The sequence below is a fragment of the Rhincodon typus genome, chromosome 37 (assembly GCF_021869965.1).
Source record: "Rhincodon typus isolate 14 chromosome 37, sRhiTyp1.1, whole genome shotgun sequence".
NCBI lineage: Eukaryota > Metazoa > Chordata > Chondrichthyes > Orectolobiformes > Rhincodontidae > Rhincodon > Rhincodon typus.
In genome coordinates, this window is record NC_063368.1 from 16,092,848 (window position 1) to 16,117,496 (window position 24,649).

At 39.0% G+C, this 24,649-nt stretch overlaps 1 protein-coding gene across 2 annotated transcripts in view; it reads left to right on the forward strand.

Moving 5' to 3' along the window:
* Positions 1–300: 300 nt before the first annotated feature.
* Positions 301–24,649, forward strand: part of LOC109924853 (kinesin-like protein KIF18A) — a 69,241-nt gene continuing 44,892 nt past the window's right edge. For both annotated transcript variants that reach the window (XM_048617659.1, XM_048617658.1), the window contains exons 1-7: positions 301–656; positions 6,680–6,837; positions 10,727–10,831; positions 16,137–16,247; positions 18,447–18,644; positions 19,385–19,561; positions 21,132–21,206. In XM_048617659.1, coding sequence (XP_048473616.1) covers positions 338–656; positions 6,680–6,837; positions 10,727–10,831; positions 16,137–16,247; positions 18,447–18,644; positions 19,385–19,561; positions 21,132–21,206 — 1,143 coding nt within the window. In that variant the 5' untranslated portion in view covers positions 301–337. The remainder of the gene's footprint in view (positions 657–6,679; positions 6,838–10,726; positions 10,832–16,136; positions 16,248–18,446; positions 18,645–19,384; positions 19,562–21,131; positions 21,207–24,649) is intronic.

The following is a 24,649-nucleotide window of genomic DNA, read 5'->3' on the forward strand; positions in this document are numbered from 1 at the left end:
CTGACGTTTCGGGCCTAGACCCTTCTTCAGAATTTCTGAAAGGCCTAGGCTGAAACGTCAGCCTTCCTGCTCCTCTGATGCTGCTTGGCCTGCTGTGTTCATCCAACTCTACACCTTGTTATCTCAGATTCTCCAGCATCTGCAGTTCCTACTATCTCTGTACCCTTGAGTTGGTGAGATTTGGATCTGGACAGTCAGAGGTACAATCTCATTTACTTGTTGGTACATGTTGACCAATCTGCTTGGTTTCTGAAGTCTCTTTAGTTCATTCTGTCAATGTTTTCTTGGGTTACAGGTATACAAGGAGACAGAGTCAGTGAGAGTTATAATTGTTATCATGGCACTGGAAGAAGAAGGAAACGTTACTGTAGTTGTCCGAATACGACCGCAGAATCAACAAGAACAGGAACATGATAACCAGGCAGTTGTGGAAGTAGTTGATGAAAATGTTCTGGTCTTTGATCCAAAGGAAGACGCAAATGATGATATGTTTTCTGGAGCTAAATTCAGAAACCGAGAAATTCCACGTCGGAAAAACAAGGATCTGAAGTTTGTGTTTGATAGAGTTTTCAATGTAACCTCTACACAGCAAGAGGTATTTGAGTTCACAACAAAACCTATTTTGGATGGTGTTTTGAATGGATATAATTGCTCAGGTAAGAGTTAAAGCTGAAAACTCAAAGTCAAAAGTCAATGTACAGATGTGTATGTGCATTTACAACCTAAGCAGCTCCCTTGTGCTAACCTTTTGAAATTCATTTAAACCACAGCAGAAGCCCAGATATACATGACTGGTGACAGAAACCTTTGATGTAGCCAATTTGCAAAAATGTTTGAGTAACAACATTGTATCTGCCCTGCTGAACTGTAAACAGTTGTTTTCATGTATGTATTGCCTTTACTGTAGTCTAGATGTGAGAATTCCCCAAACCAATAAATAAATTGTTTAGGCCAGAATATTTTAAATCTTGAGGCAGACATGCATTGAAGCCATTGATTAGATGTCAGAAATAAAGATATGTCATTCCACTGTGCTATTTTAATCCCCATATTAACTGCCTCTTCTAGACACTGCTTTGTGAGCTTTTGTTGCCGCTTGAGACTACACACTAAGCAAGTTCTGATGTGATGCTGTGTGGCCTGGTTTAATTCAAAGTACTACCAGTTACTTGCAACAGGCTTATAATTCATCCTCTGAATCAAGGCTGAATATCCTACGGGTGGGAGCATTTTTGTAAAACAAAGGAAAATATTGAAAGGATAAAATGAGTATTGCTGAGCAGTCTATGTAGTGCTTATATCATTCTGCATGTTATCAGAATGAGACAAAATAAACTACCATAAATGTAAGTGCAATGTCAATGGTAAAGTTTAAGGAACACAGTACCAGAGTTTTTAGCTTCTGTATTTCATGGTAAAATGAATTTGATATGTTCAATTTTTTTTTTTCATTTTTCTTGCATTATGATGTAAGTTCTTACTTCCCAGATTTTCAATTGACGTTCTCTTCCTTCATTCTGCACTCTTTCCTCTTCCCTTTTTCTATTCTTCCTTGCCCCTCTGTTTTTCCTCTCTTATCAAGAAGCTTAACTTGTACAATAGTAAAATACTTTGGATGCTGGAAATCTGCAATAAATACAGAAAATTGGGAAATATTCAGCAGGTTTGGTAGCACCTTTGCATAGAGAAACAGAATTAATGTTTCAGGTCAGTAACCTGTCATCAGAACCAGTTCTGTTTCTTTATCCGTAGATGCTGTCAGATCTGCTAAGCTGTTCCAGCATTTCTGTCTATGTTAAAACATAGGTTTGCCATGTATTCCACCCACTTAAGTAAGTGCCAGTTTTAAATCTCCTAAGTAGCCAGAAAGGCTAGAATTGTACATCAGGGAATTTAACAGAATAGAAAGGCCTTCAGAAAACAAAAATGCCTTTAAAATTGAGCTCAAACTAAATCTGGTTAATGTTGCTTAAATTTACTAATGATTGTGTTAATACAGCCTGTCAATGATCAACAGCATAAATATGTTTACAATTAACGCTGGAATGTTGAACTGTAATCATTGTTAACCCTTTACAGGATTGCCTGTTTTATACTTACAATCATGAACAACATTGTTATTCATCCACTGTTGTAAGTACACAGACAGTACACAGCCAGTCACTTGAATATTTTTGAGCTTCTGCTATTTGGTATCTCATTTCTAAGTAGATTTAAGTTCATTCTTGCTTACTAGTTACTATAATTCCCATCTGCAATGGCTTAGTGGATATAATTTGTTGAAGATTTATAGAACAGTTATCCACTACTTGTGGTTAGGTTCAAAAAGTTTGAACTTGAAAATATTAGTCAAAGTGGTTACTTGTGGCTCACATTCTTGAGGCACTAGTGAAAAATAATCACTAGTGCATTCTTTCTCCATTTCTTGAGGAATCATCCACATTGTGGAGTTCATGTGTAGACTGTAGAAGAGAGTCGTTCTGAGCATAAATGCAAGGTTTAGGGGTAATTAATTCAAATTATACTATTTGGCCTTTCCAGAAATGGTACAATTTGTATTGATCATGTTGACCAGATATATGTGCCTTGATAAAATGTGGAGCTGGAGAAGCACAGCAGGTCAGACGACATCAGAAGAGCAGGAAAGTTGACGTTTTGGGTCTGGACGTTGGTAGGTTTAAGACCTGATGAAGGGTCCAGACCTGAAACATCGACTTTCCTGCTCCTCCGATGCTGTCTGATCTGCTGCTCTTCTCCAGCTCCACGTTTTATCAACTCTGACTTCCAACATCTGCAGTCACTAATAACTCCTATATGTGTCTTGATGTTGGTTGCCTATTAATCTCTTTATTGTAACTCCTTATTGACTGCAGAGAAGTGTGGTTGATGTTTGGGACTCTCTTCCACAAGTGGCATTGGATACTGGATCAGTTGTTAATTTTAAATCTGAGATAGATAAAATTTTATTAAGCAAAGATATCAAGGGACATGGGCCAAAGCATGTTGGGCCACAGATCAGCCACAATCTCGTTGAATAGTGGAACCGGCTCGAAGGGGTGAATGGCCTGCTCCTATTCCTATGTTCTTAAGTTGACCTTTTTGTGGAATGTATTCAGAACCAGATGTTATGCTGGACTTGCATTAGTTGAATATTTAAGAATTTCATGGAGTAATTTTATAAGTATGTTGTGATTAGATGTAATAGTGTGGGTCAGTGAACCATGCTCTTTCCTCTGATTCAAAATGTTTCGAGCCTCACTTTCATATCTATGCCGACACTTCAATGCAGTACTGAGATAGTGGAGCTCTGCTGTCATTCAGATAAGATGTTTGAAGCCCTCTAAAGTGGATCCAAAAGAACCAAACCTTTATTTGTAGGATAAAAGGCAGTTCTCTCTAGTGCACTGGTCAATATTCATTTATCACCCAGCATCATTATGAAAAATTATCTTGTTATTTTTCATAGAATATACAGCCATTTGGCCAAAAGGTTCATCTTGGAATTTATGCTTGACTTGAACTCCCCACTAGCCTTCCTCCATTTAACAATCAGCAGACCTCTTTATTCCCTTCTGCCTCATCTACTTACCTCGCTTTATTTATTTACCGCACTGTTATTTGTGTGACCTTGCCGGGTGCAAATTGTCTGTTACATATGTTGTATTTGTTCATGGGATATAGGTATTGTTGGCTAGGCCAGCATTTATTGCCCATCACTGATTGCCCTGGAGAAGATGGTGGTGAGCTGTTGTAGTGCTTGGAATGTGGGACACCCAAGGTGATGTTAGTGAGGGAGTTCTAGGATTATGACCCAGTGACAATGAAGGAACAGTGATTATATTTCCAAGTCAGGATGGTGTGTGGCTTGGATGTTAAATTTCAGGTGATGTTCCCATGCATCTGCAGCTCTTGTCCATCTAACAGGTTGAGGTATTGGGTTTGGAAGGTCCTGTTGAGAAGCCAATGTGAGTTACTGCAATGCATCTTGTAAATGGTGTACACTGCTGCCACTGCATTGGTAGTGGAGGGAATGAAAGTTATATGTGATGGAGGAGGTGCCAATCAAGTGGGATGCTTTGTTGTTCTTTGTTCCCCACTTCTGATATCATGGAGGAGTGCAGATCATTGATAAAATGGCTGCAGATGGCTGGGGCTAGGATACAACCCTGAGAAACTCCTGCAAGAATCACTTTCATTTAGGGCAATCATTCACCTCAGCTGTGGAATTTAGCTTTTTGTCCATGCATTGAGATCAGGATCTGAGTGGTTCTGGTGGAACCTAAACTGAGCATCATTGAACAGGTTATTCCATTGTAAGTGTCACTTGATAGCAATGTCATTGACCCCTTCCATTGCTTTGCTGATGATCGAATGTAGACTGATGAAGTGGTAATTGGCTTGGTTGGATTTGTCTGTCTTTTTGTGTACAGGACATACCTGATTAATTTTCCAAATTATCAGGTAGATGCCAGTGTTGGAGCTGTAATATAAGAGGTTAGTTAGGAGGCACAGCTACTTCTGGAACATGTGTTCAGGACTGTTGCCGAAGTGTTTTCAGGGCCCATGGCCTTTGAAGTATCCGGCTGGTTCAACCATCTTTTGCTATCAGGCTGATTGAAGTGGCTGAGGATTGGCACCTATGATGCTGATGAGCTTTGGAGGAGACAGGACCTCATTCCACAGCAACTATGTGGTGGTCATTGCCACTGATAATGTAATGGACAGATATATCTGCAGCAGGTAAATTGGTGAAGCTGAGGCCAAATATGTGTTGGTTCCCTCATTGCCTAAAGCATCACCTGTGTGGCAGCCATGTCCTTTACAACTCAGCCTGCTTGGTTATAAGTGTTAATACTGTTTCGATGTGAGCTGTTGCAATTACTTGACAGGTCAGATCCCAAACAGGAATGTATGAAGGATCATATTTTTATTTGTTTTGGTTTTAGTGAAGCAGTCTCCTGGTGAAACATAAGTATTCAATGTTACAGAGTTTGCTTTAATCTAAAAACGGAAGTTTATTATACAAAGAAAAAGAAAATAGAATGATCCAAACCATTTATTTATAATAAAAATTCAAAAATTTTAAATACACAGTAAAAGTAAAATCCCATTAATCCCAAAACCCCTTTATAAATTGAAAAGAAACAAAATAGCTTTTGTATAGTACCCAAAACACCAATGGTATAGTACTCAAAACACCACTTGTATAATATTCACAGCAGCATTCCTGTACCTAAAACCTTGGTAGGTTTAAGTCACTTGTGACTTCAACTTTCAGACTGGAACTGCAGCTGGCTTCTTCCTGGAGCTATCATATGTCAGAGCTTCAGTGTACTCAGTTTTAAATAACCTCTCAGAATCTTATCCTAATTCATCTGGTCTGGGACTAGCACTGACTCATCACTGTAGGGTAATCTAGTTCACTATATGTCCTTCCCTTCTCAGAAGCACTTTTCTACATGGCCATCCTATTCAAGGGCCTTGATAGGACTGCTCCACTCAAAAAGTCAAAAGTCAGACTAAAAGTCTTCCTGATTCAGCTATGTGTATTTCTCCTAGGCTTCAACAAGTTCAATAACTAACAAAATTAACAAACCAAGAGTCTTCATTATTTACCATGCTGGGTTGTGAACAATCCAAAATGAACACAAATCTATTACTACTGCACAAAACCCATTCACTCTAAAGCCAGACCTCAAGACTATTCTAAAAGTAAATAATAATGGCTACAGAAATACTTGGAAGATAATTATTAACTTAAGAGACACAGAGATCCCACTGGTCACATGTACATATGTATATGTTAAAGAAAATATAAATCTCACAGTTTACATTACAATACAAACGACTCTCGATGATGGACAATCAAGGTCCCCCACCGAGATTACTGTCTGTGCCCTTGCCATCCTCCAAGTGATATTGAGCATGAAGGAGTACTAATTCATTAGCCTGAGGAGGGAGTGGTGGATGTTCAGTAGATGGTAATGAGGCGATTTCCTTGTCCATGTTTGACCTGATGTCATGAGACTATATGCAGTCCAGAATCAATGCTGAGAACCAAAGGGTAGTGCCGTGTTCACTGTATACAACGGTGCCGCCACCTCAGATGAGTCTGCCAGTGGGACAGGAAATACCCAGGGATGTGATATTGATGCTTGGGTCATATGGTCATATTCACAGAATTGTATCTAGGAGATAATGTCAGAATTTTGATGCACAAGACCATGGAACAGCTGTCCCAATTTTGTTACAAATCGCTAGATGTTAATAAGGAGAGCTAAGATTTTCCTACATTACAATTTGGAAAAAAATACCTAATTGGCTATAAAGCACGTTAGAGTACCCTGAGTTCATGAAAGGCAAAACGTATAAAAGTTAGTGTTTTATTCACTCATTACCCTTCAGCCCCTTTTGCAACCTGACCTATCCCCCACGTATCAACAGAAAGGCAAAGAAATCTTCTACAGATATCTGCCCATAACTAGATTTTACATTATCTTTGCATAAAAGTATAAGGTGAAGATGAAAGATTCTCATTTGGCAGAGCTAAATTACTTTTCATCACATTACCTTTTCTTTTCCTGTTTATACAGGAGCAATGAGATAAAGGGTCATTTGATTGTTGATAAGGGGTTTCCACTGAGAGAATTTCTTATATACTGTGCATTTTATTTTCCAGTCTTTGCTTATGGTGCAACAGGATCTGGGAAGACCCATACAATGTTGGGTAGTGTTGATCAGCCTGGAGTGATGTATCACACGATGGTGGAACTGTATGAGAGAATCGAACAGATGAAAGATGAGAAAATTTGTGAAGTTGCTGTTTCATATTTGGAGGTGAGGAGACAAGTGATTTTTTTTTCAGGAAATTTCATGTGAGAACTATATGGACAGTGTTTCTGAATCTTATTTAACATTGCTTTCCTTTTTATGCGGATCAACATTTTACAACAATATATATTTATACCTTACTTTTAACATAAGTGCCCCAGACAGCTGCACAGAAGCAATATTAAACAAAATCACAAAAGGAAATATTGGGTTAGCTGCCTAAAGCTTAGACAAAGAGATACACTTTAAGGAGCCTCTTAAAGAGGGAAGGCAAGGTTCTAGAAGGGAAATCCAGAGCTTCCAGCCTAATCAACTGAAGGCCTGGTCATCCATGGTGGGGAATTATAGTTTCAATTTAAAGATCTTCAACCGTCCTACCAGCAAAAAGTTGATTAATACAATATTGTAAATTTCCCCAAAATGTAACTCTGTGTGGTGGTGAAGTCACAATGGAGTGTAATCAGCTATTGATTCACTGTACTCCCAACTCAAACTAACGAGTGCATGCCTGGTATTTGAAAGGAGTAAATGTGTGTGAAGGGTCTATAAATTATGGTGGCTATGAGAAGAAGCTGGTTGCAGGTAGGTTTATTACTGGTTCATGTCGATTATTGGAAAAGTAAAGAGCACTGGTTAAGACTGATGGCAAGGGATAATCCCTAGTAAAGTCAGTGTGTGGGTTAAATGTTCAGCAGAGATTATGGACGTTTGCAAGGGCGGGTCATTTGTGCTTGAAACTGGCCATTTCTTTCCCGTAGTCTTCGGGCTTTTCTTGGTCCACACATATTTTTGGTTTTTTTTTGACCTTCAGGCCAGAACTGAACACTGATCGCCATCAAAACTCAGTTTCTATAAATAAAGATTCCATTTAGTTCAGGCAACATGTATCAATAATTTTTATTTTCCCGATGGTATGAAGCATGACGGATTAACTGTCCAGCAATTTGTTTCTACCTCGTAACCGAACTAAATGTTCTAAACTAATGGTTGCATCACAGTGGTTGCACGGTTGCACTCAAATTGAAGCACTAACAATTCGGAGAACATTGTCTGTTGCCATTGACTGTGATGTCAACTGTTGCCTAAATGTCTGAGCCAAATGGAATCAATTAAAACTTCCAGTTGTGTTTCTTTTCAAATGGATATCTGAAAATAACAAAAAATAATCTTATTCTTGGGATGCAGGTGATGATCAGAAACCATTCAAGTTTTGTGCTGTCAGGTCTTCTGGACTTCTCTGAGATTGCTAACTTGGAAGCCCTTTTGAGTATTCTTGTAGCCCCAAGATTGTTATCCATCAAAGTTTCACACAGTGGTCCATTCAAACTGCTTCACACAAATGGGGTTGTAGGAGGATGAGTTGAATGGAATTCAGCAGTGCTCTATAAATATAATGTCCAACATAACAATTTTAGCTGTTGAATGCTTGCAGACCACTGATATAACTTAGAATGTGTATGAAATAATAATCTTTTCTGTCAGAGTTTAGTGTTTGTCTTTGCACAATTACAATGTGTTGGGTGAATCTCCTCAAGTTTGAAATGCTGTGAACTATTAATTTTTTTAACATGTAATACTACTTCTATAAATTCTGGAGAATAGCTACCAGAGAAATATGGAATTTTAAATGCAGGAAGCTACCCTGGTAGGGAATGATTTGAAGAAACTATAAGTTTTCTAAATTGATCTTGGAGTAATATTAACCAGATATTCCACTTGGATTCATATACTATAGTGCTGGTTAACATTTTCCTGTGTAATGCCTTAAGCAGTGTCGCCATTGTATTTATCATTAAGAAACATTAACTATGTTCTTTCATTGTCAGAGTAATCAGAAACTTTGCAGCCCATTTGAAATTACATTGCTGTATTGCTGTGAGAGAGAAAGTGAAACAAGATGTGCAGCGTTTAGCCATATTTTGTGAGATAAATCTGCTTCAGATTCTGAGATTAGCCAGCTATTACTAAATAATATTTCTAAATATTAAAGTAGTGTGTGTAATGTTGTGACATAATGGCATATTTGTTTAGACCTTTTGCCTTTGGGCATTTACAATTTACAATCACATCAATTGGCACTGCTAGCTCTGGACAAAAACATAATCATCTTTCAAAGTGGAGAGAAAATTGGAGCAAATTTGGGAAGGGATAAGTAGAAACTGGAGAAATAGAGTGTAAAGGACTTCGAGTCCTTTATATCAGAACAGAAACAGAAGAGCTGGAATTAAGTCAAACTCATCGCAGATAATCAAGGAAGTAAATACAGTGCTTAACAGCTGAGCAAGCCCAGTGAACGTGTATCTTGCGATTCTTGATTTTTGACTCTTGTTCTTGACTTTGTTCTGAGATTTAAATGAATCGGGCTCTTGTATTCCAGTGCATTGTGGCTAGGCGCTGAGTCCATGTTTTCTTATCTGACTTACAACTAATTTATGCAGCACTTTTAATGTAGTAAAATGTTCCAAAAGCACTTCATAAAGGCAATAACATTTTCAGCCTCCTGAGCCACCCCCTCCATCTTAGCTCATTTCTGATTTCTTCATTGTGCTTAGAGGCTTGTCTTCAGTAATTGTAACTTCCTCTGAGAAGAAGAAAGTGGGAAGTAGTGATATGTATTCACCTTCATAATAGAATCCCTACAGTGTGGAAACAGGCCATTCAGCCCAACAAGTCCACACCGACTCTCTGAAGAGCATCTCACCCAGACTAAGGCCCCTACCCTATCCCTGTAACCCTGCATTTCCCTCAGCTAAACCACCTAACCTACACATCCCTGGATACTATGGGCAATTTAGCATGGCCAATCCACCTAACCTGCACATGTATGGAATTTGGGAGGAAACCAGAGCACCCAGAGGAAACCCACACAGACACAGGGAGAATGTGCTAACTCCACATAGATAGTCGCCTGGGGCTGGAATTGATCCTGCGTCCCTGGCACTGTGAGGCAGCAGAGGTAACCACTGAACCACCGTGTCGCCCCAGAGGTTTTAGGATACAATTCATAGTAGACTGACAGGGAACAGGAGAAGACCATTCAGACCTTCACACACGTGTCACCTCAGTTGTGTAAACTTGGCCAGTGTATCATTATGGGATACTTATTTCAGATATATGAAGCTTTGGGAAGCAGAAAGCTGATCAAAATGCAATGGGCAGAATAGGGCCGTTACCGAGGAACACTGCTCGGGGGGGGTGAGTGGACATGACACGCACTTGCAGCGAATTGGAACTCTCAAACGAACAGAGGATGGTTTTGATTCATTGAGCCTTATCTGTGGATAAATACCTTCAATCCTCTCCAGGCGAGCAGCCCATCCAAGTTCCTGGGCTCCCAGGGAGCGAGCCGCGCCGCTTCGCACCATAAAGGTTCTGTTCCAGTGTTCGATCCACAGGCAATCTAGGGGACACCAAACAGTGAACCCCAACACAATTTCACCGTATCAAGTCTTTACACAATGCAAGCTCATTGGTTCATGGCTGCACATCTCCACTCTCAGTCAAATGTGTTCGTGCACTTCGTGACATTGTTATCTTAGACCTAGATTAAAATTGTCTAATGAAAGGAATCCCAAATATATCAGATTGCCCAGGAAAGCCATCTTGTTGAAAAGACCTTTGGAGATGAGAAGTGCAATTTCTTTTCTCCATGTTTTTTGATGCCCTCTGAAAGGGCAACTCTCAATATGGTCATTGAGAATTGTGCTGGTTTAGTATGTCACTCGGTAAGAAATACTGATGGACAGTCTGGGCAATAAATGTTACTGGGGCAGTCATAGTCACAGGCAAGCTGTGTACTCCTCTGACTTGACATTGCTGTAACAGTAAGAATCAATATAATTCATTAGCAGTTGTAAAAGATGCTCATGTTTTACACCAATTATTGCATTGCCAGGTGTACAATGAACAGATTCAAGATCTGCTTGATCCTAAAGGCTCACTAGCTGTAAGAGAGGATCCTCAGAAAGGAACGGTTGTCCAGAGACTAAGCTTTCATCAGGTAGGAGTTGCAGTAATGTTTATATGTACCCTGATTTTTTTTTTAAATCACTTCATTACATTACTGTTAGTTGTTATCAATATAGGTATTAAGAAGCCATGTTTGACATTTACAAATAAATAAGGAAAATTATAATTTATCGCTGGGTCAGTCTTAAAGTGGAAAGAATAGGCTCTTGCATGCAAAGTTTAACCATATTCAGGAAATATGTTACAAGATAGTGCCTTACATGGTGAAATATTGAATATTTTTACATTTTTAGAAGATTATAAAATTCACTAGTGTGAACTTTTTTGGTCCAAAGGCCCCTTTCTATGCTGCAAATACTTATTTATATATTGCAAGTATTTGAATGTGAGAAGCAGGAGTCTGACCTCAATAATCATGAAGTGCTTCGAGAAGCTGGTCATGGCCCATTATCAACTCCAGTCTCCCAGCCTGTCTCAATCCCCTACAATTTACCTACCGACGTAACAGGTCCACAGAGAATGCCATATCCTTAGCCCTGCACTCATCCCTGAAATATCTGGACATCAATGACATCTATGTCAGACTCCTGCTTGTTGACTACAGCTCCGCCTTCAATACCATTAACCCCTCCAGACTGATCTCAAAACTCCATGACCTTAGTCTTGGCTCCACCCTATGCAACTGGATCTTCCGCTTTCTGACCCACAGGCCACAGTCAGTGAAGATAGGTAACTGCACCTCCTCCACAATAACTCTCAACACTGGAACCACCCCCTGCGCCCCCACCCCACCCAAAAAAAAAGCTGCATCCTCAACGCCCTACTGTACTTCCTTTACACCTATGACTGTGTTGCCAAATTCTGAACAAATGCCATCTACAAGTTTGCTGACAACACCACCGTAGTGGGATGGTTATCTAACAATGACAAGTTAAACTACAGAAAGGAGACAGAGGGCTTGGTGACGTGGTGAAATGAAAACAATCTGTCTCTCAATGTCAGCAAAACTAAAGAACTGATCGTTGACTTCAGAAAGAAAGGAGGAGAACATGCCCCTATCTACATCAACAGAACTGAGGTTGAGAGGGCGGACAGCATCAGGTTCCTCGGAGTAATGATAACTGGCAACCTGTCTTGGACATATAGATGCAACAGTCAAGAAGGGACAAAAACACCTCTTCTTCCTTAGGCAGCTCAGGAAATTTGGCATTCATAAGGTCTGTCACCAACTTCTACAGATGCACCATTGAAAGCATACTGTCCAGGAGTGTAACGGCCTCATTTGGCAACTGCTCTGCCAAGAACTGTAAGAAACTTACAGAAGGTGGTGCGCACAGCCCAGACCATCACGGAAGCAAACCTTCCCATCCACGGACTCCACTTACACGGCTCGCTGCCGCGGAAAGGCTGCCAACATCATTGAATAGAATAGAATAGAATAGAATCCCTACAGTGTGGAAACAGGCCCTTCGGCCCAACAAGCCCACACCCCAACCCTCAAAGAATCCTACCCAGACCCGTCCCCCTATAACCCACCTAGTCTACACATCCCTGAGCACTACAGGCAATTTAGCATGGCCAATCGACCTAACCTGCACATCTTTGGGCTGTGGGAGGAAACCGGAGCACCCGGAGGAAACCCACGCAGACACGGGGAGAATGTGCAAACTCCACACAGACAGTCGCCCGAAGGTGGAATCGAACCCGGGTCCCTGGCGCTGTGAGGCAGCAGTGCTAACCACTGAGCCACCGTGCCACCCCAAAGACCCTTCACACTCCAGTAATGATCTCCTACAACCTTTTCCGTCAGGCAGAAGATACAGAAGCCTGAACACATGCTCAAGCAGGTCCAGGAAAGGCTTCAGACTAATGAATGGACTCTCTAGCCTTAAATAACGCTGATCTTGCGCCCTGTGCAATGTAACTTGTATGCCTCCGTCTAAGTCTGATTGATCTTCCTATGATCTACCTGTACTGCTCATAAACAAGCTTTTCACTATATTTCGGTACACATGACGTTAAATAAATAAATAAATAAATCCGTCAATCAATTAGATAATCCAAGCTGTCTGACCAGGTGTTTGTCCTTAGAATTTCTGTACATAGAGAATTAGGGAGAGAATTTGTAGTATAGTTTATGGAGCATGCAGGCTGCCTAGAGCATTGGATGAATCAAATCAGGAAGTGGCAATGACCAATATTTAGGAGCAAAAGAGAATTATGGTAGCATTTGGGCTAAGGCGGGAATAGTCTCTACAGCAGTGGTGGGAAAAAATGATGTTTTAGATGAGTGGGGTGTTTAGCTTGGCGTTTATATAAATTGGCCCCATCTAACTATTAATTGAATAAGCTTGCTGGCATTAAATAAGATTGAACCAAATGCTAGTTACAGTAGAACCCACTTCAGCAAGATACAGTTATTCCAGGTAGGCTTTTAGTACATCTGACAGGAACGTGGTGAAAGAATGTTAATTGCTTAGTGAGTTCCAGAGTGAACGCCAACAAGTTCCATTTGCAGTAACGATTGAATAATAAGTTAGGATGTTGATAAGTATATCATTGCTTTGGATGCGTGTTCAGAAAACTGATAGGCTAAGGGTCATAAGTGCCCAGTGAAGTTACATTCAATGACCTAAGGGTTACAAGTTAAATTTGATGACTTCAGTGAATTGTAAAAGTCACAAATGTGACCATATATGGAAAATGAAGTTAATATCCAAAGGGCGAAAAAACTCTTGATATTTGTCACTTCGGGATAACAGGAGACAGCATCCAAACCTTGCTGGCTGTTCCAAGCATGTGAGTCTGTAGTCAACTATTTAATTACTGTTTGTCTTAGATGAGAGTTGAGAGTCATGTTAACTGTCTATTAAGTACATGTGGATTGTCCTTTGATTTAACCAAAATTTTGATTTAACTGATGTCCAATGAGTTAATTTGAACCTTGAGCCTGACACAGTTTGAGAGATTGTGTTTTATGTCATTGACTTGATTTGAAGCAAGTATTGACCTAGATATTTTCACACTTTCCTCATCCTCAAGCCTGTACTTGAGGTAAAGGATGTATGACAGTGTCCTACATTACCTCGATTTTGAAGGTATTACATGGCAGATTTTTATAAAAACCTAACAGGATGCCAAGATTGCAAGCAATCCACTTTATTCTAAAACCTTATCTGGAGAGTGTAGTGGAATGGAGTTTTCGCTGGGGCCTAAACAGAACTGTTGTGGCCTACCCAATATTTTAAATGGAGGAAATCATGGCTGACCAAAGACAGAATGAAACACACTGGAAACTCAAAAGTATTGGAATAGTAGAGAGATTGGACTGGGTGTTATCAGTGTACTTGTGAGGTTGACCCCATGACTTTAGGTGATGCCACAATGGCAACAGAGAAAGGGGAGGAGACCAAATATTGATTCTCGATGGTCTCTGTAGATGTTGGTACAGGGGTAAGAAGAGAATTTGTGGCCATAGCACCTCTGGCAATAATCAAAGAGGTAAGCCTGGAACCAAGTAAGAGAGGTCCAACTGAGCTGGACAGTTGTGGAGAAACATTGATCAGCTGCACCAAAGGCTGCAACAGTTGAAGATAAATCTCTCGTATGGACAGCCTCAGACAGTGTCATTTTGTTTTTTTTTTCAATTTGAATCATTCAGAGCTATTACAAGAATAGGACTTGATTGGAGAAATTTAATTATGGAGTTGCAGGAACGGGTGACGTGAATTTGTCAGTGTTGAGACTTTCAAATACTTTGCAGCCAGAAAGAAGGTAAATGTGAGTTTTCTTAAGTGGAGGAAGGTTGCGAGTAAATTTTAGAAAGATGGAAGAGAGTATCTAAGGCAAGGGAATTCTTTAAACACCAGCTAGCTTGGGGATCAAGAAAGAAAATTGAGTGATTGCACTGAGTGAGAATTAGAATAAAATTTGCTGAAGGTGGGCCTTGTCCTCAAGTTGTGTTTGGTGAAGGCATGATTGGAAATGGTATGCAAACTACAGAACGTAAACAAAATATTATCCAGTTTAACGCTAAGCAACACCATGAGAAATAGACAGCTCACTTTCTGAAATGAAATGAACGGTATCAATAGTGATTTAGTTGATAGCATTCTTGACTCATTCACAGGGTTCAAGTCCTACCCTAAGGCTTGAGCACAAAACCAAGACTTGCACTTCATTGCAGTACTAATGGAATGCTGTGTTGTTAGAAGTATTACCTTTTGGAAGCGATGTTAAACTGAGGCTCATTTACCTGCTTGGACACATGTAAACGATAATTACCACTATTTCGTAGAAAGGCAGGGAAGCTATCTTTGGTGTCCTAACCAATATTTATCCCTCAATTAACACTGCAAAAGCAGATAATCTATTTATTAAGACATTACTGTTTGTGGGAGTTCACTCTGAACTTATTGGCCACTGTGTTTCCCACATGACAACATTAACTGCATTTCAAAAAGGTAAATACTCCGCTATAAAGCGCTTTGAGACATCCAGTGGTAGCAAAAGATGCACTATAAATGCAAATCCCATTTTACTAGTGAGCAAATGGAAGGGGAGGAGAGGCAAAATGTCCAACATTTCTACAGAGTTTTGTTTTGAAGTTGTAAAATAAAATAACATAGTGCTGGTACGTTTACTAGTTATTAATATCTATTCCTGAGGCATGAAAGGCTAGCAGCTTTGCACTAAAATTACTTCATAGAATAGTCATTCCCTTAAAGTGTACCAGTGTTTGTTGAGAGAGGAGGTAGAATATTCTATATGACCCAGTAATGTTAAGCCTTGAGGAGCATCTGCTGAATATATGAACAAGCAATGACATATTAAAAATCAGACTTGCTCACAGATACATTTTCATGTGAACTCAAGAATATTTGCAATATTCACAACTGCTGTTAATCCAGGATCTCTCTAACCAACTGTGATGTCTGGTTGGAACCCTACATCTCAAGAATACCCTAAGGACTTTATCTGCCTTTCTACTAACTGCTTTCTTCTTGAGGACACTAGTCCCTTTTAACTTTCTATATGTGTGTGTGTGTGTAGGTGTGCGTGTGAATGCTTGAAGTTGTGTCCATTATTTTTCTCCAGGTTAGCAAAAAAAAATTGGTTTCGCGTTAACTCAGTAACACCAACTGTGTTTTAGTGGGAGTGAGGTGTAGCTCCATGCTAAAGAAAATGAAAATATTTTGTTGTGGCCGATTGAGGAGGGTGAAAGGAGGTGAACTGATTCACCTAATCTCACTTGGTTGTAACACACTTCACAAAAATAAATTTAATTTACTGAATTGAAAAATTGTCTTTCTATAGACTGTTTTCTGTTCTTGCAGCCCAAATCTGCTAAAGAGCTTTTAGAGATGTTGGCAAATGGAAACCTGAACAGGACACAACATCCAACCGATGCAAACGCCACGTCTTCACGATCCCACGCTGTCTTTCAGGTGAAATAAATTGTCAGAACTAAAACCATTCATCTCTTAAAACATTTCTAACTTGCATGTCAACAGGATCTTTAAGAATTTATAGAAGTACATATGCAAATGCTTGACTTACCTCAGACTGGCTGTGATTCCAATTTATTTTATCATCAGCATTCACACTCCCTGGGTTGCTTAACATACATTGTGATTGCTGTTGTTATGACTGGACCAATAAGATCCCAACTAAAATTTTGTTCTATAGATCATGTGTTGTTTTCTTAGGCAGGGTAGATGCTGGTCAAATGTTTGTCCTGGTTGATTAGCCTAGATCCTGATACAAGGGATACCGCTTCGGCCCAAGATTAGGAGAAATTATTTCAGTTGAAAGGATATAAACCTTTGGAATTCTCTAACACTAAGGGCGTTGAAGCTCAGTCTTTAAGTATGCTTAAGGTAGAGATTGATAGATTTCTGATTACCAGTGTTCTATGTATGCCTATAATGCCTTAATGAGGTGGTCTCTTGCTGAAACAGAAACACATGATGTTGCAGATTTGGTTTTAATGTTAAAACTAAAATTTGTCAATCAAAAGAAATTAAGATGAAAAAGAATAGACCAAACTATTTCCATCTAATACACATTTTGTTTAAACACAGTACAAAATATAATCCCATTAATCCCAAAAATCTTTACAGTACTCAAAAACCTCCTTTGTGCAGTACTCTCATAAGAAAATCCCTTTCCCTAATACTTCAATTTCAACTCCCTGTATGAAAATCAGATTGCCTTTTCCTGAAACTATAGTACCCCAAAGTTTAAATGTTCTCCGCTTCAAATAGCGTCTTCAGGGTTCTATCCAAACATTTATGATCTGGGACTATCACTAAATTCCTTACGATAAGATAATCTATTTTTACAATATTTTCCCATTTTCTGGAGCACAGTATTGACGTTCATTCAAAGACTTCTGCAGAATTGCTTCAAAGTGGAAACGCAAAAGCACTTTCTCCCCAAGCTATGCGAGTTTCCCCTTCAGCTATAAAAGAAATGCAGTTGTTTACTTTGCTCAGTCCTAAATCCTCTTAAAGCAAATAAAAACCCATTAATTCTTGTGTACTCTTCACAACTTACTTTCCTACCTGTAATAATAGAAAGTGCTAGAGAAATTCAACAGTTGGAGCAGCACCTGTGGAGAGAGAAACAGCATCAATATTTCTATTCAGTCTTCTGACCTTCTACCTGTCCTTGCACAATTGTATGCATTGTCTTTAAGATTATTACTACCTATAACTTTTTCAGCTATAATTTTCAGATGGTTGGTCCTCCCATTAAGTTTATTCATTCTGTTTGGAATATATCCATTCCATGTATTCTGAAATATTCCCTTACATTTCTATTAATCTCTAAATTGATCATCATGATTGCCATTTTAAAAGTTTAAAATACAATTTTTGGACCCAGTCCTTTCCTCAAACTGAATGTGAAATTCAATCATGTTCTAATCACTGTTTCCTAGGGGTGCCTTTATTATGAATTCATTAATTAATCCTATCTCCTTGCACAGACCTATTAGGTCTGGTATAGCCTGCTATTTGCTTGACTCCAGAATGTGCTGTTCTAAGGAACTTCACAAAAACATTCAATGAATTCCTCTAGATTACATTTGTTCATCTGATTTTTCTAGCCTATATGTAGATTGTAATCCTCCATGACCTTTCTGACAAGCTCCCATTATTCTTCCTTTATACTCCATGCTACTTTATAGTTATTATCAGGGGGCTTGTACACCACTTTCACAAGAGATTCTTGCCTTTATCGTTTCTTGACTGTACCCAAAACACTTCTAAGTTCTGGTTTCCTGAACTTAGTCATCTCTCTTTATTGTGCAATACTATAATTAATTATTAGAGCCATCCTCCCCCTGTTCCTAGCTTTCTGTCACTCCTAATTGTCCTGTACCCTTCAATATTCAAGCTCAGATGGTCATGCCAGGAGCTGGGGAATATCATATGACACCTTAAGAGCAAAGAAAATTTCGTTGTAAATTAAATGTAGGGCTACACTAAAATAAAAGCTTAGTATTAATAATCATTTGACTTTTCATAAATTACATTATGGATTACAGGTCTAAGGGCTGATGGTGTTCATCATAATTGCCAGACTGGGTATGTGAATAATTTTTATATTTTGTGAGCCTTCCTTTGTTTTTCTTGATATAGGTCTATGTGAAGCAACAAGATCGAATTGCCAGCATCAGCAAGAATTTGCGGATTGCTAAGATGTGCTTGATTGATCTTGCTGGATCAGAGCGTGCCAATGCAACAAAGGCTCAAGGAGCACGGTTTAGGGAGGGGGCAAACATAAACCGCTCCCTGCTTGCATTAGGAAATGTAATTAACTCACTGGCAGACAACAAGGTACAGCAGGTCATTTCTTCTAATGGCAAGAGCCACAGTTTTCATGAAATTAGATTTTGGTGAATTCTTTTGGAACACAGGTGCAACACAAATTATAGAAATTATTTTGAAAAATATGGTATTTACACCTTTTATATGGCTTTACAGCAAAAATTATATAGCATTTGCCACCTCCATCCAGAATTCATCAATTCTTTTTCTTGAAGACTGCGCTTTTAGGTGACAGCAGAATTATACTGAATGTTGGCCTTCATTCTTTAGAAAGTAAAATTGCACTAGCAGGTTTATTAATTGTCTAGTTAAATAAATAAGGACACCACAGCAGGATATAATTTGGTTTAACATTTCTACACTGTCCATTTAACTGTCTTTCAAGACACTCAACAAAGATTATCATATTCCCACAGAGGGAGAAAGTTAGTCTATTGTTGCACCTTTTAGTATGCAGTGGAAATGCAGAAATGCAGATATCTGGGAACAGGTCACTTGCATTGTTTTAGCTATGGATGGTACAAATTTACGTGCCAATACTGAATTGTCAGACATGCTCCTTGAATGTAACAGGCCTACAGAGGGAAGGCGTCCTGCCCAGCTGCATTAATTCTTCAAAAAGGACGCTGTTTGCGTGCAGAATTCTTCACTGTTAATGACATGCAGGATATTGTATGGATTTCTTTGTAGAAGTATTCAGTATGAAATTTCAATGAATGTTATTTTTCTTCCTTTCTCAACATAATCAGGCAAAAAGGGCCCATATTCCTTATCGAGATAGTAAGCTGACCCGCCTCCTTAAGGACTCATTAGGGGGAAACTGCCGTACTGTGATGATTGCCACCATTAGCCCTTCAGCCATCAGTTATGAAGATACATACAATACCCTAAAATATGCAAACCGTGCTAAGGATATCAAATCCTCGGTAAGTTTATTCACATAATTTTTTAAAATGTGCAATTGTTATTATTCTGTTTTATCTACCTTTTATGGATCCTTAAATTATTGTATTTATAAAAACAAAGCACCAACATCTGCCTCGCTATGATAAAGAACTATAAAAGTAATTTGTGCTGTTTTCAAATGATGCTTTCATCCTGGCACCAAGCCCAGCATAGACCAAGGACAAGAAGTGAGCTTCAAGAAGCTGGAATGGGATGGTATTCCTGATATTCGATGCAGCAGGATAATATTTGTGGTAACTGCAAATCAGGTTTAAGATTCTGCTCAGTGGAGCAACTCAGTATAAGGTGGGAGCTGCTTCCATCTGACACTGTAGCCTTTTGTTCAAGACTTATGCAGGCCACTGTTTAAAGTATAATTGTTCTAAAGTGGTTACTGTTCATGTTACATTGGCTCTACCCATTTTATGGATGCCACACACAATATCTGGATGGAGATGAGTTGTCCTTGAGCTTTCAGAGGGAACAAATGTGTCTGTACCATCTTCCAAAGATGCTGATAATTATGCCTGACTGACCGTAGTTGTACATATTGGTATCATGCAATTGTGACCTAAGAATAGATACTCTATAGTGGTGTGTCCTCCACCACTAATCAATCAATAAGCTTAAGACAAAGCAAAGACGAAGAAAAATTAATTCAGCAAACTACCCCAAAATCTCTAACCTAGTTTCACATATTGATAGAGGTGTCAAGTACCAGAAAATACCAGGAATGGTCACCTGAGAAAATGCCACCTACCAATTTGTTGAGTTCTGAGAGTTTGCTTTAAAAGTGAATCAAAGCAAATTTGAAACAAAAATTGAGGCACCAAATTCCTTGCGGGTTTTTTTGTGTTAAATCTGGTGAATGAGTATTAGGGAATGGGAACTATGCAGGTGTAGTTGAGACATGCTTTTTTTAAAGTCAGAGTTGAACTTCATTGTAAAGCTTAACTGCTGACCTGAGGCATACTCAATGCTCTTTGGGTGCTTAAGAGATAAAAAAGGATGCTGGCTTTAGCTTTATGATCCATTAGCTTTAACTCAAATGCAAAGCAGATAAGCCATTCCTTATTTTGATGGCACTGGTTTATAATGAACTGAATAAGTGAAATTTTTTAATCTCATGGAGGACTGGAATTTTTACTCTCATTTTGAGGATTTTGATCATAGTCTTTCAACTGCCCATTTTTCCATGAGAACTGCCAGCCAGCAGCTTTGATTGGATTTGTACCCAACCTGCTCTCAAAAGTTTACTGAAAGGTAGGTATAAATACAAAAACAGGGTTAGTTGATTAGATTCTGAAAGAGAAAAGAAGTTGAGCATTTCAGGTAAGTCCAATTCAAAAGCTTCAGTTGTTAGTTAGTACACTTGCAACACTCCCTAAGGCTTTATTCTAAATAAATAACTTTAAAATAAAGATAAAAGACCCAGGTACTGACTTAAGACATCTCTGCAGAATTTACAAATTTTCTCAAATATAAGTCACCAGTTTTAGGAGGGGTAAACCATTATTAGTGTACACTGATTTCCTTTTGTTCCTTTTACAGCTGAAGAGTAATGTTGTGAGCCTGGACTGTCATATAAGTAAATATGCAGCCATATGTGAGGAACTACGGAAAGAGGCAAGTGTTTCATTCATGTTATTTGTGTGGCCTAATTTTTATTATGTTTGAAATAGTTCTGCATAGGCTCTGAATCCATGATTAGTTCCCTTATGTTGTAACAGTCTTTCCTTCAAAGATACTTTGGCTATAAAGTGCCTTTGGTGGACCTGGGGCCTTGCAAGGTGCTATATGAAGGCAAATTATTTCAATTAAATTGTTCCATATTGATGCTTCTCTGTCCAGGCCCACCTCTTTGAGCCTCTCAATGTAACTAAAATATTTTTAATGGTGAATTTAGATTGTGGTCCTTCTCTGTACCCTTTCCAATGCCTTAATATTACCCACCATGTAAGGAGACCAAATTAGAGACAACTTGAGGCCTAACCAAGATCTTGTACCAGAAAAGAAAATCAAATTCCTTCAAGACATTACTCTGTAAGTTAGAATTGTGCAAGATAGCATTGTAATCTGCTTCAGTAAACTAAGAATTAGCTGTTAAGTGTCAATGGATTCAAGATTCTGCTTCGGTTCAGATATTATTATTAGGATTCATTATCTTGAGTTGCTTACAAGTTAGATATTGGGTGAACAATCTGCAGGTTTTCAAATAATGGATGTTGCTGAACTGCTACCATCAAGTCTCAATGTGTTGTGTGAATGGGTCTATATAGATGGATAAAGTTGGGTGTTGTTCAGGTGGATCTATCCAATGCTGAATAGAAATATGTACATCATGGAACAGGGGAAAAGCAGTCTTGAAAGGAAAAAGATTGGGCTACTGTAGTCAATAACACTCTGAAAGTTCATGATCAGTGCCATGGAAGTATATTCAAAACAAACAAAGGATTTGTTGTGTTCACAGGATGATTCAGCACAAAACAAATTGTTCCATTTTTTGTGTAGAATTTGATACTGTATGATGTAACTGTGTATAATTTTCCATTCATCAATGGACTTCAGTTTCTCACTTCACTTTGTTTCCTCTACCCTCTCCTTTGCATTCCTGTACTCCGTCAAAGTTAGCATTTCTCAGCATGAGGCCATTTCTCAAGGGCTACTTTTTCATTCTTGCTAATTCATTAAGTACTTCAAATGCAGTCATTTACTAACAATGCCTTCTGTGTTTTTGTTGACATGTGAGGTATTTAGACTCGAACAAAACAAAGAATTAGAATTCATCAGTATATCCTCAATAATCATCAGCCCTCCAGAATTCATAACCTCAGAGTTCAGGTTTACTTGGCTCCCAGTTAACTGGGAATTCCTTTATTGACAGATTTAAAAACAGTTTGTTCCAGTTTGCAGCCTCCCTCCCTGTTCCTTTTTGCAGCTACTTGTTTCTCCCCTGACCACCTTTTTCCAGCCTCTTTCAATATTCACCTCTCCTTTGCAGACAGTCATCCCTCTTGCGTTTATAACCACTCCACCTCGAATCCTGCGCTACTCACATTGGAAGGCTCACCCCTCCAGACCACCCCAAACACCAGCCTAACCCTTTAGATCTTTAGTGTTCTCCCAAGCCTCAACTAGTCTCACCTAGCTCCCTCCAGCCAGGTGAATGATTTCACCACAACTCACTTGTATGCTGCTCCTTCAATCATAGCATCTTTCCCTCCACCATTTGATACTGATAGGTTCACAAGTGATGGTGGGACAGGATGGGAAGGGTGGTGACAGATGGCTCGGAGGGGGACTGGATGGCAGATACCGTTGTTGGGAGGGTGTTGAATGGCCTGGGATGGGATTTTAAAGTCTTGTTTCAGTGCAGATGTTAATTTCACTTGAATGTTTTTGTAGCTCTGTTAATTTAGCTTTAATGTAAAAAAAGTTTTTATTGCCTGCTGTTCTCTCCCTACTTTACAGGAAGCCTGCTGTAAAGAAAGGGGCATTCCCTAGCGTAAGCTTGCTTTAACTTTCTTTTCATCTGTCCTTTTCCCCCCATGTGATTCTTCCCTGTTTGCTGTGAAGATGTGTTCGTCCCTCTGCTGACACATCTGTTCTTCTCCTCATTGGCAGCTGGGCATTTCCACTGCTGTTTCCCACATATAAAGGTCTTGGTTCGGATTTATGTATTTGTACACTTCAGATATCTGTGATTTTTCTTAGTGTATCTTGTAATATGTTTATGGCGAGTAGTTCTGACCACCTTAGCGTAGGATGTGAAGGATTTATAGTACTGCATCCTGACTGTCCGAACACAGGTTATAATGGATTTACCGTGCTCTTTTCTAGTTGTCCTGCAACAGAAACTAATTGATTTACACTGTAGGGTTCTAACTTTCTTAGTACAAGCTGTAAAGTACGTTACGTACACAGATCCTATGTTGGATCTATTGTGTTTAGGCTGTATATCCTGGCTTTCTTGGAGAAAAATGTTGCTTAAGCTTGTGACAGACCTTTGTGAATGTCTCAATTGTTTCTATTTACTTATCTGGGAAAAACTATATAAAAATCTGTTCCATTTAACCTTTGGTCCAGAAAGAGGTATAGATTGAGTTGATGGTAGTCGTCTTTTCCCTAAGATAGGCAATTTCAATACTAGGGGACACATTTTTAAAGTGAAAGCAGAGAGGTTTTAAAAAGACATGAGGCACATTTTTTTTTACACAGAGGGTGGTTCGCGTGTGGAATGAGCTTTCTGATGAAGTGGAGGATGTGGGTGCAATTAGAATGTTTAAAAGTCATTTGGATGGATATATGAATAGGAAAGGTTTGGAGGGATATGGGCCACGAGTAGGCAGGTTGGACTAGTTTAGTTTGAGATTATGTTCGGCATGGACTGGTTGGACCGGAGGGTCTGTTTCCGTGCTGTATGTCTCTATGACTATGAATAGGTATAATTAACGTCCAGGCTTTAGGACTCTTCTGAGCGAGGTGTGTTTTCTGTCTCCTGTTAAAGGGACTTTATTATTTTTGCTGGTTAACTACACAACACTTAAATACTGCAGGTTAAATGTAATTGTCCTAAAGAGCTTGTAAGCTATAATAAAATATCTGCTCCTTAATTATTATGTGTATTCAGTCCTAATTATTGATTCCTTTTTATGGAACTTGTAGCATATAACTTGACTAGAAATTGTTTTTGCATTTATTGTGCACTAATTAGCAATAGATGCATCTAGAAATTTTGTACAAAATTAAGATTAAAAAAAAATGCTTGTGATAAATTATTTTTAAAATTGTAAACCGAGTTGATACAGATCTCGGACACTTTTACGTTAGCACCATCTTTTGCTACTAACTGCTGGAATGGTGCTGATTTGCTGTCCCGTGTTCTACACAGGCAACAGAAGAAAAACACTTTACAGTCTGCAAGATTGGGCCTCAGTGGGACTGCCTTTACCAGATAAATAGCAATTTTCTCTGCTGTAGAGAGATAGTAGGAACTGCAGATGCTGGAGAATCAGAGATAACAAGGTGTAGAGCTGGGTGAACACAGCAGGCCAAGCAGCATCAGAGGA